The sequence below is a fragment of the Bombyx mori genome, chromosome 1 (assembly GCF_030269925.1).
Source record: "Bombyx mori chromosome 1, ASM3026992v2".
NCBI classification, from domain to species: Eukaryota; Metazoa; Arthropoda; class Insecta; order Lepidoptera; family Bombycidae; genus Bombyx; species Bombyx mori.
The window spans coordinates 16,493,463-16,511,973 of NC_085107.1; the positions used below are offsets into that span (position 1 = coordinate 16,493,463).

Consider the following 18,511-nt stretch of genomic DNA (forward strand, 5'->3'; position numbering starts at 1 on the left):
AACAATAAAAATAATAAAAATAAACACTAATACATAATATATCAAACTATATACATACACAATTACACACATAAATATATACATACACGTACATATATAATGAAATACATAAAATAAATACATATAAATAATACTAAATTGATAGATAGTGCTCCTTTAATGCCTTCCTGAAAACTTCAAGTGAGGGACTTGCACGGATTGAGTGTGGAACTGAGTTCCACAGACGCACAGAGTGCACAGTGAACGAACCACCGTAGCGGCTGGAGGAGTGAGGGGGAAAATTAAGGAGAAGGGATCTACTTGTACGACAGGGTACACCACGGGGCATCTGGTACTGGATTTTTTCAGTGGACTTTTTGGAGGATCCCGAGAAGTTACGTCCAACGGCTTTGTTTTCCCACATTTAATAAATCACCATTATTACACATTTAAATCTGAGGAAACACTAAATAGACAAAATAAAACAAATCACACAACTACACTCCTCGCGTTCCCGCCACAAAGTCTTTTTGCTTCACGTATTAATATATAAATTTATCCAGGACCATGGTCGGGAAGCATGTAATGTCATCCTCGCTTGCGGTCACCTGTGCGGTGGAGTTCGGGGAGAGCAAACCTGTCTGCCGTGCCTACATGGGTGCGCGGGCGTCTCAGCTGGTGAGGCAGCGCCACTGAGACAGGACGCGGACGATATGTGCATGATTTGCTTCACTGACCCCTTGCAGGCCGCCCCTGCGATACAGGTAAATTAAATTGTTCTCAATGAAAACTGATAGAATAAGCATCGTATTTAACTGTGTGGTGTTTTTTTGCCCCTTTTAGCTAACTTGCGGGCATGTGTTCCATCTGCACTGCTGCAGGAAGGTGCTCGTCAATAAGTGGAACGGTCCCAGGATTAGTTTCTCGTTCTCGCAGTGCCCAATTTGCAAGGTAAAATTTTATATCTATACTTCTATACTAATAAATAAATCTACAGTGTTTTTTACGGATGTTCCGTTATAACTACTGAACCATCCATCCGATGGACTTGGAACTTGGTATCCGCGTAGAAAATACATGTACTTAATGGATAGGCTAATATTTATATGAGTGTTGGACTCCCTACACCAGTTGCGGGGGCGTTAATGATTAATGAACGGGGTATTAATATTGATCATATGCACGACTCGTAAATACTATAGAAATTAATATTTAAGTTTTAATTTATATTTTATGATTACTGAGTAATTTTTACTCCAGGAGGACATAAACCACTGGACCCTTGAAGAGTTGTTAACACCTATCAGGCAACTGCGTGATGAAGTGAAACGCAAGGCACTAATGAGACTCGAGTACGAGGGCCTGTCTGCTCCGGGCGGGACCAAAGGACGCAATGTTTCCGATCCGGCTTCCTACGCCATGGACAGATATGCTTATTACGTCTGTCATAAATGTGGCAAGGTAATTTTCGACAGGTTTTTATTAGCTCATGCGGGCCCGCATGGATAAGTACCTCCAACCTGCCTATTTCCGCCGTGAAGTAGTAATGCGTTTCGGTTTCAAGGGTGCGGCAGCCTTTGTACTGTAAAAACTGAGACTAAAAACTCATGACTTAAGGTATTAACATGGCCGTTTGGTTCGCGAGTGATGTCACGGGCAATGAAGCTGCATTTTGAATATGCAAGGTAGAGTAAGAAGCACCACCTTGTATAGGGGACAGGTCGATAAAGTGTCTGTTCGTCTGTAAACAGCAAGTTATTATTAGAAAATTCATCGAATTAGCGCTAGTGTAGGAAGCGGAAATGATGTAGATGTAGCAGTTTTAAACAGAACAAAGTGTGGTAGTTTATGGTGATGTTTTTTAAATCTTTCCATTTACTACTCTGGCGCCACCTTAATTGGCTACGTTTCATCATCATCATTGTCGGTTGCTCTTGACAGAGCAGTCCTGGTCATGTGCAATTCTTGTTTATTAAAGCCTTGACAGATGTTCTCCATATTTTGCGAACTGAGGCTTGGCGCACCCACTCGTTAAGTGGGGTTTCCTTTTAACGGATACTTTTTAATACATTGAGATGGTGCTCCTTGGTTCTACACTCCGTAATTTTTAATTATAATAAACTAGCTGACCCGGCAGACCTCGTAGTGCCTCAATCGATAAATAAAATACCTAAACTTTTGTATAAAATAAACTTAAAACAAACAAGAGGAATCCGTCTGACGGGGGACACATCAAAGGAAAAACAAAATTGTTATTTTTATTTAGTTACGAGCATTTTCATATTTATTCACCTTTTAAACCTTCTTTGGACTTCCACAAATAATTCAAGACCAAAATTAGCCAAATCGGTCCAGCCGTTCTCGAGTTTTAGTGAGACTAACGAACAACAATTCATTTTTATTTATATAGATATGAATAATTAGACGTATCTGGTTTCCTATTGGGGCTATTAAGCAAACGTATTTCGATTGGATAACTTTATGTTAGCTACTTTATGTAAGCTGAAGTGGCAGTGGGCTGGTCACATATGTCGCAGAACCGATAACCGTTGGGGTAGACGTGTTCTGGAGTGGAGACCGCGAACCGGCAAACGTAGTGTACGACGTAGTGAACTTTATATTAGGAAAGAGAATATTTATTTAATCGCCATTATGTTTATAATGTAGGCCTATTTCGGCGGGCTGGCTCGTTGTGAGGCCGAGTCGAATGGCTGGTGGGAGCCGGCTGAGCTCGTGTGCGGCGCTTGCAGTGACGTCACCGGCGCTAGGACTTGCCCGAAACACGGAGCCGACTTTCTCGAGTACAAATGCCGGTATTGCTGTTCGGTAAGTTTACGTTAAGAAATTCGATTTTTAATTTATTTTTATATAATATGGCACTAAACTTGCACGTGGTAATGTGCTAATACAGTTGGCGGCCCGTTTGTTCACAAACTTCTGTGTTTAATATCTATATAATAATACGTGAAGCAAAAACTTTGTACCCCTTTTTACGGAGATTGCGCGGACGGAGGATTATAAAAATTCCCACACTTATAGATAAATAATTCAGACAGACACAAATATTGTCATCATTAACGCCCCCGCAACTGGTGTAGGAGTCCAACACTCATATAAATATTAGCCCATCCATTAAGTACTTGTATTTTCTACATTGATACCAAGTTTCAAGTCAATCGGTTCAGTAGTTATAACGGAACATCCGTAAAAACCACTTCAGACAAAAAAAAAACAAAACAAACCTGTTCATCACACGATGTGGGAATCGAACCCACGACCCTCGTCGTGTGTCGGCGTCACTAACTACTGCTCCACCGAATATGTGCTTACTAGTAATGTTTGTGGACAGGTTGCAGTGTTCTTCTGCTTCGGCACGTCGCACTTCTGCAACGCCTGCCACGACGACTTCCAGCGCGTCACACACATACCGCGACATCTGTTGCCTCAATGTCCAGCAGGTGATTTTAAATTAAACTACATTCCTATCTATATAAGTTACGTATTGTAGCATATCATTGAATGTTTTGTTGAGTTGCTCGCTTCCGGCATTTCAATATTGCAATAATTGTTACGTTACAAAACCTCTTATAAAAACGAATATAAAAAAATAGTATTAAAAAAAAAATAATGTTTAAAAAAAAAAAGACATGCTCGCTGAGTTTCTTGCCAGTTCTTCTCAGGACGGAGGCTAGTTCTTGTGAATTGGCGGTAGTTCTTTTGACGTTCAACAAGTATGCACTTTCATTTATGTTGAATAAAAAAAGATTGATTTGATTTTGTTGACTTTAATGTATTATATTAATAATATATATGTACCTTTGAAATTATGCATAAATATTTTGTGCGTTGAAGAAAAATATCGAATCTTGTATATTAATATGAGGAATATGTTATTGTATTTCATCAGGTCCTAAAGGTGAACAGCTGCCGGGTACATCGGACGAGTGTCCTCTGCACGTGCAACATCCGGCGACCGGCGAGGAGTTCGCGCTCGGCTGCGGCGTGTGTCGGCACGCGCAAGGCTTCTAAACGCAACGTGGTCACACTCGCGCCCCTATAACACGCCTCCGCCGCGAAACTGCTTTTTGTACCACATCTGTGATTTTGCTCTATCGGCTATCTAGCATATCGACGCTTGAAAGGCAAACGTGACTAAGCGGCAATGACTGCTTTATACATAAATGATAGGCAATAACCATATTCGATGCGCAAAAAAAATATTTCTAGGTCTATTAAAATCATTTCAATCCCACAGCTGGATTCGTAAAAATATAATTTATTCAGGTATTTCAACTTTAAATTAGTCTACTGTAAAGTTCACGCATTGTCGCTTAGTCACGTTTGCCTTTCAAGCGTCGATATGATTACAATACGACCTCTGGTTTGAACGTCTTCGCAAATAAGTTCATTTTTGAAAAATTTTTGAAAAGTTTTTGATTCACAGTAGACAATTTGGTTTTCCTGGTATTGCTGATGTCCATGGGCGACGGTAACCTCTCACCACCAGACGGGCCGTATGCTCGTCTGTCTATAAGGGCAATAAAAAAAAACATTAACGAATTCAATATGCTCATTGATTTGATATTTGCCTTAAACCAAACTAAAGTCGGTCTGATGTCATGTTTATTAGATCGAAAGGAATTCTAATTAAAAGTAATTCGGAAATGTCTCAAGTAGCGATTGCGCGATTTTGTATGAAGTTGCAATAGCGCCCCTAGCGGCAAATGAACGGAAAGTGTTCCAATTATATACAAATTTGTCGTACTAACCATATAGAAGGTGTAACGTGGGTAGGTGAACCGAAGATTTGTCGATGGTCACTTGAATCGACTGGATGTAAGACCGGTGGTCGTGATGGTGAGGCTTGGGGAAGGCCAATGTTCAGCAGTGGACATCTACGGGCTAATAATTAGTTAATTCTGATAAAATTAAATTTAATAATTTCAACAACAACAACAAAAAACCTACATAAGAAACAGAATAATTTATGAAACCATTTGTATAATTAGACTTTACAATAAACAAATTTTTTTTTTTTTTAACGTGTATTTCAAAAAATATCCTGGACCCAGATATTACGATTTTTAATGTTAATAACACTATTTAGGTTTTCTATGATTATTGGTTTTCTTCTTAGTACTGATCTCGTTATGTTATCCGAATGTAAATCGTATGAAGATAATGATCCAGTAAGCTATCCTAAGCTTGTTTCAAGGATGTCGCAAAATTGATTTCCCGGCGGAGATGTGTTAAAGGCCTCAATCACTCAACTATAACGTTTTTATTCAATTACCATAAATCGAAAGCTTCGTTGAACAACGATGAATTCAAAGAGCCCAATTTTAAAAGAGATAATGGCGATATATAATATATCATATATTTAAGTCGTTATATTATAGTAAATTGGAAATATTTGTGTTTTTTTTTTAAGAAACATATCTCATTTCAGGGGCATCGTTGTTGTACGATACTGGCAATGTAATTTACAAACAATTATGTTATATATAAAACGAAAGTAACTGAAGTACTTCTGAATTAAGACTGAGATAGGATGCCTAGCATAAATCACAAGACCTATCTTTCATTCTTCGTCAATTCGCGCCATAAGTCAAATATTGTACAACCTAAACTGTATCTATCGAACTTACGGAAATGTCTTTGATTAAGACGGGTATTTGAAAGAAAGTTATTTTTTAAGAAATATTTTCGTTTACCTTTCTACGCAATAGTTTTGTTTAGACTTAATGACTTTAGTTTATTTATCGACTGGAATTGATATAAGAAATATTAGGCGGGCGGACTAAGCCATCCGTCCTTGTTTGTCTTTAAGAATTAGAAAGTGATAAATGTTATACGCGGGTATTGCGAAGAAAATAATGTTTAATGTATGTAAGTGTTAATATGCCTAGCTTAAGGGATGTGCGAATGTAGATTATCTTGTCGCATATTTGCCAATTTTTCGGGTGCGAAAGAGATAGAGAACGATGTAGGTAAAGCATGCAAAAGTCGGTTTGGTTGGTCGAAGAAAATATTCCCAAAATATTCTTTACAATTTATTGATAACAGCCATCATAGTAAAATATCTAAATTTCGCACATTGAAGTTTTAGTTGAAGTATCTGTTGTTTTTTTTTTAAATATTAATATCATTAATGACATCGAAAATACCGGTTTTGTGTGATATCATCAATTTTGAAGGTTACCTTCTTTTCTGATTCTAAAACACGTACCTACGTAATCAAAGCAATTGACGATTAAACATACAAGTCAACGATCGAGTCGCTTAGCTTAGCTTAGCTTAGCTAGTCGAGCTTAACAAATCCAAGTCGAGTGCGTGCAATGCCGTTCACCACAACCCCATACGTTCATCTCGGATATTCAAATTAAAAACTATTGTAATCATTTATTTTGTTGTACAGCGATAACCCTTGTACAAAGCGATTGCCAGCGCCTTGAGACATGAGGTCGAAGTGTCAATAGCATGGTCATTCTATCGTTCGAATTGAGACGCACGAATACTCGGCGACAGAATAAGGCCGAATGATGTTACCATCTCGAGCGATGTGTCCAACAGTAATTACCGACATTTTTGGAATTTGGTTCAGTTAAATCATTTATCTCGGAAACCGCTTATAAAATACATACGATTTACAACTATTTAATGTGATTATTTAGAATTTTTCTGGCTTTGATTGAACGACAACATAGTCTGACGATAACGAGTACACGGGAACTCTTACGTACAACTAACAAGGCCGCGGTCGCTTCAGTAAATACGATATCATTAAATAACCACTCGGATCTCTATAAGCCCGTTATTTGAGCATTATCATACGGTTTTATTTCTTTTTATTATTATATGAATAAAACTTTTTGACGGTCTTCTTGTAACGGGCTTATAAAGCCACAATAACTCACTATGAATATATAAACATAGATGTTTATTGTTCATCATAATTAAAATGTATGCAACAGAATATTGAGATTATGCAGGGAGTGTAATGGGTGGTTTTATTGGTAATGCCACGCATCTAAATAATCGTTAATTAAAAGCCCCCAAAGAGAAACCGATGACGGAATCTAGTATGGACAACAGAAGTTTCTGGAATATTGAAATTGGCATACTATGCGTTGCATTGCCAAATACATTAAATCAAATAATATAATATATTCCCGACTTAGAGGGCGGTAGAGAGGAGGTAGAGGTCTCATGCTTATAAGCGTATTTGAAATTTATTAAAACGCAAATATAAGCGGTAGATTTTAATCATGTCATTTTATACAATTATATCGCTTGGAATGAATGTGCGTTAACGTAATCAATATATAACATTGCGTAGTTTCATTATGAACGTTTATAAACGTCGCCGTGTCCTGCTTCAATTAAAAATCAAATTCGTCTCTTTTACAATAGGTATGTGTGATTATTACTACATTATCCATTATTCGAAGTATGTAGGTATTATTTATTTAAACTTAAGTACTAAACATAAAAATCCTAGGATAGAATTTTGAGATGTTTTTACCGTGTGCGTTTATGAGTTATAATGCGGTTATATATATATATATATATTTAGTGCCGTTATACCAGAAAATAATATGCGAGTTTTTATTTTATCCTCATCAATGCCAATATTTTTCATGACCAATATAATTTCGAAGTTTAATTCCCTTCCTTTATGATTGGTAACTTAACAAGTACATCAATGTACGTATAAGACCCGTATTTACTATTTATAATTATGAATATTCACGCTTATACAAGTAGATTTAAGTATGTGTCTACACGATATTCTTATATGACAATGGAATTTCTATTAGTAGGTTATTATTAAGGAATACGTATCAAGTTAATTTATATTAGTTTATTTTAGAATTGTGTTAGAATTGAAATAAATTTGGTGTATTCGTTTAATTTTTTTTTATTAGTACGTAATCATATTTTTACTACTAGATTTAGGTATGTGTTGAATGTCTATGTAAAACCCATTAAAATATCGATGTTTTCATTAAAATTAACCTACATACATTATTAAATATCACCGTCTCAACGTCATAATCTCTCCAAACAGTATGTTTTACGTTTGCTAAGATGCAATCAGCATTTATTTTAATGGGGATCGTAGCCGTAACTAAAATCGGATATGTAGCATCGCATCCCTAATACATGTGTAACAAATATTTAGTATTTATTTAAGATCAATCAATACATTTACAATAAAGGATGAAAAATAATCGGGAGTTTTATTTGTAGATTTTCCTTTTTTCTTTGTTACGGAAATTAGCTTTCGTGAATAATTGTTTAGGCTTGACCTATTTGTATAGCATAGCGTTCGCCTAATTGTCGATTCTCGGCCGGAGAGCCTTTTGTTGGCTATATTGGATATGCGGGGGGCTAAATATACTTGTTATTATTTCGTATAGAATGTTTCCAACAAAACGCATTACAAAAACTCAATAATCGCGGAATTTTACCTCACTTTAATGAGTGATGATTTCCCAACACAAGGTTTATTTTAACTCACTGAATCAGTGCTCTAGATCGAAAACTCATTTTAAGACAATAAAAATTAGCAATTACTAGATGTAGATGTAGCTATTGGCTCCGGTAATCACTTAAACCCAGGTGGGGTGTGAGCTCGTCCATCCACCTAAGCAATAAATAAATAAGTAAAATATTTGCCACGGCTGTTAAGTGATTTATGTATAAATAATTGAAATAAAATAAAGAATAAGCCGTAAAAGTGTAATAATCAATCGGTCAGTCCAGCATGCTTTGAGCACGATTCTGTACATAGCACTTCTTATATCTGTCGTGAAGTGTTTGGGTTTAGGCCCAAAGATATTTGCCGCTATCCCAATACAGCTGTGATAACTTTGACTTTGTGTCAAGGACGGTGTGAGCTGTCACGCGATTATGATCTCTAAGGACATATTTTCCAATATATTTTATTGCTCACTTTGCCAGTGGTCTTAAGTGGTTATTCTGGCTTCATGACTGGTGGGCGAGCTTAAAGGGAAAGAGCAGGCTCAGCTTGAAAGAGTTTACATTTGACCAAAAAAGAATAGTGCTTTGTTGAATTTACCACTGGATCGGAAGCACCAGCTACTAAATATATCCGGCGTGTATTTTCCAATCATATTAACAGTCAACTTGTTATCTTTTAAATAAATATATAGTGGATACAATAAAGCATTTCAATAGTATTAAAAACAACATCAAGATGCGTTGTTTTATTAGTAAACAATTAACAACGCAGTGTTTTATAATGAGTAACTAATGCTACAAACCTAAGATTGTAGTAGGTATGTGCAGTTCGAACGACCGGTGCTATTTCCACGAGATAAGGACAGGAATACCACTCGAAAGATTGATAAGTTCTCAAACCGATTTAGTCACATCGTTTTTATCTCGTTTATCTAGAATATCGGTAAATCTTGCGATCGTAAGTTCTGTGTTGTGTCAACATTCGTTAACACGACTTCAAATATGTGAAATATTTAGTGTGTTGAGTCAGTGCGAGCGTGCTCGAAATGTTTGATACCTATAAATTAAAGGTAAGTATAGTCTAATATTACGAATTGCAAAATTGCGAAAAATAAATGTGAAGTAATATAAGAGATACGCCCACATCTTCGAGTTTAGTGGTCAATCATTAATTTTTTGATTGCTCATCATCAAAATAAACAAACAGAATTATATACTAAGTATATTATTTATATACAAGTAAAATTAATATTTCGTTAATTTATTTATTTCAGTCTTCTTACGAACTAACAGTTGATCGAAAAATTTGTAAAGCAACAATTAATATGAAACTTACGTAATTAAATCAATATGAAATTAAGTATTTTCTTCGGTTTTCGCGATAAACATAATTAAAACTAATTTTATAATTTCATTGCGCATTTTTTTCTCCTTAATTATTTCCCACTTTTCTAATAATTTATAGTTTTTGTGGTCACGGACGACTGTTTCTGAAAAAACTTTATCTTCCTGATATTGTTTACTATTTCCATGCCGCACTCGAATTTATTCATAAAATTAGTATTCGAAACTTCGAAAATACTGTATAATATTAAGGATAACAAACGTTAAATTAAACATTAATAGTAGTGCTATTATAGTACCTACTCTTCTGTATCCCATATCCATCCAATGCTGAGAATAGATCTCTTCATACGCACTCTATTCTTTAAGGATAAGGTGTTTCAGGCCAATAACAGTCATTACTGGTGGTAGGATCTCTTGTGAGTCCACGCGGGTGGGTACCACCACCCCGCCTATTTCTGCCGTAAAGCAGTAATACGTTTCGGCTTGAAGGGTGGGGCAGCCGTTGTAACTATACTTGAGACCTTAGAACTTATTTACGTCGTAGATGTCTATGGGCTCCAGTAACCACTTAACACCAGGTGGGCTATGAGCTCGTACACCCATTCAAGCAATAAAGAAAATTAAAGTACAAAACAATTTAAATTCCTTACAGAAATGGATCAGTTGGCCGTTGATTCGTGCGCACTTATGCACCGTAGCAGTTGCAGTGGGTTTTACGAGCACATGGCGTGCGCCTCGAGAAGCATTCCGTTACGGCGGTCTAACATTCGCTCTGGTATTGACACTGGCATTCGTGGTGGTAGCTTTGCCGGTTGTTTTGCTACAGTTGGCTATTGGACAGCTCAGCCAGCAAGATGCCGTTGGAGTCTGGAGAGCAGTGCCGTTCTTTAAGGGTGAGATATAATCTTTTTTAAATCATATTATATATAAAATATAATTATATAATAAAAATGAATTGTGTTCGTTAGTCTCGCTGAAACTCGAAAACGGCTGGACCGATTTGGCTAATTTTGGTTTTGATTTATTTGTGGAAGTCCAGAGAAGGTTTAAAAGATAGATAAATATGAAAATGCTCGGAATTAAATATAAAAAATAACAATTTTGTTTTCCCTTTGATGTGTCCCCCGTCGGACGGATTCCTTTTGTTTGTTTTAAGTTTATTTTATACAAAAGTTTAGGTCTTTTATTTATCGATTAAGGCACCAAGAAGTTTGCCGGATCAGCTAGTATAATTATATTTTTTACTAAATTAACAGTTCCATCTTGGATGAACAGTTTATTCTGTTTCCGTTTTTAGGTTAAGATAAAATAATTAATACGAAAACGATTACAGACCATAAGAAAAAATAATTAAATGATTTCCCATACTTTTGATGACGAAAATTAAATTAGTAATTAGATAAATTATTTATCATATTGTGGATCAAGTACATCTCTGTTTCAGGTGTTGGTTATCTCCGGTTGTTGGTTACGACTTTGAGCGCAATATACACGAGTGTTTATTTATCACTAGTCATAACATATTCTTTGTACACCCTAAGTAATAATATTCCCTTCCCGGAGTGTATGGGATTCTATATTACACCGGTAACTAGTTATATCTACAATTCCTATACTAAGTTATACTATTTGTATGATATTTTATTAAAAGTTGCATATGAAAGTAATTAAAAATTACTTTTTTTCAGGAAATATATGTGAATGCCATGAACTCTTCAGAATGCTTAGAGTGAGTAATAACCAAATTTGATCATATTATTATATAGATAGGTAAATGAACAATATTATCGAATTATTTAAATTTTAACGTGTTTTCGTATCGTTTAATGATTTTATTTTCAGTGAAACATTTCTAGCACCTGCAAGCGAAAAACCAGAGTATTTTTTGGCAGTGGCGCTGATTCTTATTGTACTATGGATACTGTTTCCGTTTATGTAAGTGGTTGAATGATGTTAAAGTTAATTGCACTAATTAATTTTAGCACCTATATTAAATCAGATATAGGTTTACAATGCTGCGTTTTTATTGCTTAGATGGGTGAACGAGCTCACAGCCCACCCGGTGTTAAATGGTTATTGGAGCCCATAGACATCTACAACGTAAATGCGTCACCCACCTTGAGATATAAGTTCTAAGGTCTCAAGTATAGTTACAACGGCTATGCCCCCCCCTTCAAACCGAAACGCACTACTACTGCTTCACGGCAGAAATAGGCAGGGTGGTGGTACCTACCCGTGCGGACTCACAAGATGTCCTACCACCAGTAATTACGCAAATTATAATTTTGCGGGCTTGATTTTTATTACACGATGTTATTCCTTCACCGTGGAAGTCAATCGTGAACATTTGTTGAGTACGTATTTCATTAGAGAAATAGGTACCTGCCTGCGGGATTCGAACACCGGTGCATCGCTCGATACGAATGAACCGGACGTCTTATCCTTTAGGCCACGACGGCTGCGTTTAGTTTCAAGCGTTGATAACTGGTGTCTAAGGATCTTTATTGATATATTTTACTAGAAAAGTTATTTTGATTATACCGGTGTTATATGGCTTGAATTGCAGATTTTACAACCCGGTAAAATTTATGAAACGCATATTCTACGCACTCGGGCCCCTGATAGTATTGGTGACGTTCATAATTTTGATCGCGCACGGGGATAAAGGCAATTTGTCATCGTTCGCTCGGTCCAGTGACTGGATGAACTTTCTGCGTCCTGATATTTGGCATGGGGCTATCGTTCAAGCGTTGATATCAAGTCAGGTCGCGGGAGGGTTCCTCATATCTGCTGGAGATTCCGTTTACTCCAGCACGAACGTTCAGTGGTGAGTCACGTTTCATTAATCGATACTTATAATATTACAAAGCTGAAGAGTTTGTTTGTTTGAACGCGCTAATATCAGGAACTACGATTTGAAAAATTCTTGTCAGTGATAGATAGCCCATTTATTGAGGAAGGCTATAGGCTATATAACAACCCGCTAAGACCAATACAGCTGGAGCACCAATAAATAAGGTTTCAAAATAGGGGTTTAAATAGCTCCTTAACATTCTATACTTCAAAAATATGTTCACGTTCTACGTAAATGAAGTGGGGGGGGGGGGTAAAATTTCGCGTTATGCCAAAGTAACTATTCCACGCGGATGGAGTCGCAGGCAAAAGCTAGTATCTTATATGAGTAGAGATACCTCGTGTTACGTGTTTTTTGACGGCACCCACATTAAACAAACAAACAAAAAAAAATTGAAAAAAGACAAAAAGAAAAAAGTATGGAAAGACAAAACTTGTTACGCCGACCCCAGGTGACTGGGAGAAGGACAGGAGAATGATGATGAAGATACACCTTGAGGTCGAGCTGTTCATTATATAGTGCAACAGCTTTTCAAATCTAAATACATGACCGCTGTGCGGTTAAAATAGACGATGGTTTTTCCTTCATACATAAACCGTAAAATCGATACCGGATATCGATAACTTTTATACGTATTAACTGATAAAAAAAATGAAAAATAAGATAAAATTAATTGGCAAATTTGAAGCCTCAACATTCATAAACGCATTACTCGAAACGAGTATACCGGAAGTTCTGTTTAGCTACCATCATTACTTAATTACGATATAAGAACATAAACAAACAATAATAAGTAAAACATGCTAAAGCTTAATGTGATTTTGTTAATACATTTTTTTTACTGTATACTTTTATTACTAAGCAAGCCTCATATTACAATGCAGAATAAAGGTGTCGCCTCAAATAAAAATATGACCTGTAGTAGTTCTTAGAAGACTAAATAACTACATTGGTTCTTTAATTTTACTAATTGCTCAGGGCAATCCTAACATGAAGTTTTGTATGATTGTTTTTGAATGTGGGAGCACACTAATAAGTGTGGCAACACAGTTAGGTAGTGTAAGTTACAATAACATTCTGGCCGTACGTCCCCGTGTTGTACCTTAAAAGAAAATAAAAATCCTTCGCTCTGAATATAGCTGTACTGAAGCTAGCACCAAATTATAGTTTACTTTTTTTTTTCTTACCAAAGCTGATAGCCTTGACAGCCTATTTCAGCGTAACCTTAACTAGTAGGTGAGCTCACGGGGCTCAACTTGACGACGTTGCTAACACGAACCTTAGCAAGAGCCGTGCTTCGCAGAATCTACCACCGGATCGGAAACGCGACCCACTGAGAAGATCCGGTGAGAAACTCAGTGGGCTGTGTCTATGGGTTAATTTACTCGTCGAGCCCTTCGTCGCAAGCGACGGGTTCGACGAGAACGATGACCGGGCAATCCACGCTCTACACACTATTAACGATGAAATATTTAGCTAACGTATTAACTCAATATTATATTATTATGTAAATCGATTTAAAATATCGAATATTCCTTCATCATTAGGACGGCTGTAGCTATCGTTGGCGCCAACCTATTAGCATGTTGGATAGGCATGATATTCTGGTACAGTGTTACTGGTCCTGTCAAACACACAGGAGTGCTCGCAGTTCTCGAGCAAGTATATCAAACAGCAGAAGATGACCAACTGAATAAAACGTGGACGCTACTCGTATTTGCATTGTTGTTTTTATCAGGAGTTGTTTCTACGGTACGTATTCAATGATTTAAAATTTGCCATTTTATTTGTATAGATGAATCACAACATGAGTGTACGCTGTCCCACCCTCGGAACCGGAATGCATTACTGTTTCGCAACAGAAATAGGCAGGGTGCTTGATATCATCTCGTGCATTGTGAATTACGCAAATTTATAAATTTTGCATGGTATTTGCATTTTTATTATATGATGCCACAAAAGTTTCGTCATTCAATACCTACTCCTTTTTAAATAGATAACCCTCCTAGGAGTTTTATGCTTTTAAATTGTCAAGCCAGGAAGTGTTTTACATAATTTACTTACTAGTGGTAGGACCTCTTGTGAGTCCGCGCGGGTAGGTACCACCACCGCCTTGCCTATTTCTGCTGTGAAGCAGTAATGCGTTTCGGTTTGAAGAGTGGGGTAGCCGTTGTAACTATGCTGAGACCTTAGAACTTATATTTCAAGGTAGGTGGCGGCATTTACGTTGTAGATGCCCACGGGCTCCGGTAACCACTTAACACCGGGTGGATCATGAGACCGTCCACCCACCTAAGCAAAAAAAAATAATTGTATTTTCTGTTTTTTTTTAAGGTTCGTCCGTGATATTGTTTCATTTTCTTTATCAATCAAATACATCGGATTATGTCTTTTCAGCTAGCATTTCTTTATCCGGTTTACGATAGACTACGGCGGCTGGGAGGCCTAAAGTGGAGAGTCACTTCGATAGCGTGTTCATTGCTCGGGGCGTGTCTGTCTGTGGCGACATTGGCGGGCCGGCTACCGGCGTTGACTCTTATTGAAGACACGGCTACACCCATGTTGATAAGCTTGACTACTATTCTAGAGATACTACCTTTTATTTTTATTTACGGTAAATTTCGCTTTTTTATTATAAATGAATTTCAACCCAGATTATTACAAGCAAGTATTATTGTTATTTGTTAAAAATCCTGATAACTTTTAAATTAAAGTGAAACTTAATTTAGCCATTTTTTGAATTTCAGAGATAACGAACAACTTGTTTCAGAAGAAAAAAAATTCTGTCCAAAGATAAATTTGATTTGTTTTTAAATTAATTTGATTTGTAGATCATTAATTATTATCTCAAGATATTACTACAGTTTGTTTATTGTTTTAAAACAAATTATAATAAGCTTTAATGTAATCCTTTTAATTAATATAACGCTATATGTACATACTATTTCCATTTCTTTATTTTCTTGATGACAGTTCTAATTTGGTAGTTGTAGTGTTGTGACGAAATAAGTAATGATATCGATCGCATATATTTATTATCTTTTGACCGAAGACAAATACAACAAAAACATTTAAATACACTTTTTCAAGCTGGGAACACTCAATGGCCCACCGCCATTTTGTGTTTGTTTTAATCTGTCACTCGCAACAAGACGGTCATGCTATAGCAACACCTCCGGTTTGAGCCTAGAGAGTTCATCTACACGCTAGGCTAAAGCTGATGTAGCCTCTCAAGGCTATCGGCCTAGGTAGGAAGGAAAAATAAAAAATAAAATGTCTTTGCTGTCATCGAGAAAATAAAGATATGGAAATATGTAGTATACATACCTATTATATCTGGTATATAAATTTTATTTACAGGATGGAAACTTTTAGTGGAAGATGTAGAATTCCTCATCGGTGCCGAGCTGGTGAGATACTGGGTTTGGGGCTGGTGTGCGGCGCCGGGAGTCATTGCTCCGATGTTCGTGTGGTGGCTTACTGTCAATTCTATGGACGTTTGGGAATGGAACCAGCCACCTTGGTCAGCCAGTACTGCTTCAGTAATCGCGGTTCTAGCATTACTCATCTTCGCTATAGCCGCCGCAGTATCTGTGAAAAAACAAGTGCAGTTTGACTTTTTCGGGGTAAGATATAGAGTGCCTACGGTTTTTTAGATAAATTCGGCCATGGCGATTTTTAATGATCTTCAATCTGCTTTGCATTTTATAAAAATAGACATAATACTTTGTTTCACAGAAATTAAAGTACTTTAACGATTTAAAAGAAAAAAAGGTATGTTATACGAAATGCACCAATTAAAATAGAGGTACATTTTTGTAAGAAAATTTGGAAAAGCACTGATCAAAATCCGAAAGTATTTTATTAAGTATTACTATAGAAAGTCATCGTACTCAAGCAATAGTACGCTTTCGGCAATTGAACGCGCTCTGCGAATTCTTTTTCGTATTCAAATCATAAACCACATCCATTGCTTATTTCCTCTTCTTACTCTTTGAATGAGGTCGAGTCCTTGTCTTTATTAACTAAAGCATATTAAGGCGTGCTCAGAATTCATAGTAATTTCCTTAATTATATCATAAACTATGACCATATCTCTTTGTTGAAAATGTTTTTCCGGGAGCATATTTTTCGGCAGTAAAATATTGTGTTGACCGTATAAAGCTATTTTAGGTGTTTGGGTGTAGCGCACACAAATGGATCGTTTAGAATTTAAAAAATAAATGTGAATTGGACGATAATAGAAGCTAAGGGTATACAAGTCGCAATATCGACTGCCGCTAAGACAAAAACGTTCTTGATTGGAAACAAGGCAGGTTATTATATAATGCGGGATGCACACCGCAAGGTAAACATATGAGTTGACAAAGGTTGCGGTAATGCTATAGATGGAAACCGCATTCAACTGATCAAATTAAAAACACAATGTGAGCGGCCTGTGTTCAGAGCAGGATCTAGACGAATTCGATTGAAATCCGGTTAAACATTTTTCAACAATGCTATCAAAGAATGTAGCTTTCATGGCGTTTCTCAGTGGCATTCAAAAGTTGTAAAACAATATAATTCCACAGAAACTGCATTCCTCGTTCGTGCCATCCAGACAGTGGGGTCCCAGAGATCCGATCACTCACTACTACTGGTTGGCGTGCCGCGAGGAGACAGACCGTGGCAATGTTCCTCGATGCCGATACCAAAGACGACCACTAGGTCAACTCTCAACCAGACCCAGCTTCTTAGTTGTGCCCAATACACCACTGAAGATGGAAACAAAGCAAAGATCGAATTCTGATGATTGGTTGTACACCACTAACAGGCGAAAATATTTATCTCGCATTGTCGAACGTTACGTGGGCACCCGGAAACGGTCCAAGTCCTTGGATTGGGATGTTGCTGGAGCAGCAAAAAAATATTTAAACGTTAGTTTAGATTCCATTCTTAGTGTCAACAATAATGATGTAGTATTTAAGGGCGCTTCGGAAAAAGTACTCAAATAAAGTTTGTAGAAATAAATGGGTATTTTTCTATGCGTGGAGTCTTGTCATGTTCATATTATTTAATGTTAATCTTATTGATTAGAAATCCGTATTATTTATATACATGTACTAGCCGTGCTCGCCCAGTTCGCTGCGCATTTAAAATTAACATATTATTTATTGTCATTATTATTAGAGCGTCTCCAACACTCACATAAATATTAGCCTATCCATTAAGTACATGTATTTTCTACATGGATACCAAGTTTCAAGTCAATCGGATGCATGGTTCAGTAGTTATAACGGAACATCCGTAAAAACCACTGTAGATTTATATATTAGTATAGATTATACGGACATATTTTAACAAGAACATGCAGCTTGTTATGTAGCGTTTCCTCAACAGTGTACATTATTAGAATCATCTCCTAATATTGTGATAAATTTCGTCACTATTTCCCCTACGAGTTAGCCTCGGGCAAAAAGGTTACATTATCTTTAGCATGACTATTAAGAGAGCGACGAAGCAGCCTAAATTACTTAAAAATGCGTAAATACGCGGAAGTATGTGTTCGGCGAACGTGACTCTTGTTCTTGTTTGTCGACCTTCCTATGGGAAGATGACTCGAACGCCTTAATTGGCTAGGACCTTTGTTGGTCGAAATAGGGCTATATATTATTCTGAACAGGCCCGAATGCCGTCACGCTGAAAGGTGCTGTCGATGGTTTGTTCCCTTAATTTGCTTAATGACCGTTTGTATTTTAAGTGGGATTAACATTACTTAATGGAAGCGAGGTTGCCATGTTTTTGGCCAGTGCGACCATTGTATCGTTGGCCCGAAGTGTGCCAACGTTTGTTATTAAAAGCAAA

At 36.8% G+C, this 18,511-nt stretch overlaps 2 protein-coding genes across 4 annotated transcripts in view; both read left to right on the top strand.

The window, feature by feature from the left end:
- Positions 1-8,213, top strand: part of LOC101743860 (E3 ubiquitin-protein ligase MYCBP2) — a 153,689-nt gene extending 145,476 nt beyond the window's left edge. For all 3 annotated transcript variants that reach the window (XM_038011328.2, XM_038011351.2, XM_038011346.2), the window contains exons 68-73: positions 543-743; positions 823-930; positions 1,240-1,440; positions 2,647-2,805; positions 3,329-3,437; positions 3,887-8,213. In XM_038011328.2, coding sequence (XP_037867256.1) covers positions 543-743; positions 823-930; positions 1,240-1,440; positions 2,647-2,805; positions 3,329-3,437; positions 3,887-4,008 — 900 coding nt within the window. In that variant the 3' untranslated portion in view covers positions 4,009-8,213. The remainder of the gene's footprint in view (positions 1-542; positions 744-822; positions 931-1,239; positions 1,441-2,646; positions 2,806-3,328; positions 3,438-3,886) is intronic.
- Positions 8,214-9,329: 1,116 nt separating this feature from the next.
- LOC101736736 (sodium-dependent nutrient amino acid transporter 1) lies at positions 9,330-17,677 on the top strand. The gene is made up of 10 exons (XM_038010815.2): positions 9,330-9,536; positions 10,466-10,706; positions 11,258-11,400; positions 11,502-11,542; positions 11,656-11,748; positions 12,380-12,640; positions 14,215-14,419; positions 15,065-15,281; positions 16,028-16,293; positions 17,239-17,677. Exons 1-10 carry the CDS (start codon positions 9,513-9,515, stop codon positions 17,659-17,661), a joined length of 1,914 nt encoding a protein of 637 aa, XP_037866743.1. The 5' UTR covers positions 9,330-9,512; the 3' UTR covers positions 17,662-17,677.
- The last annotated feature ends 834 nt before the right edge of the window (positions 17,678-18,511 follow it).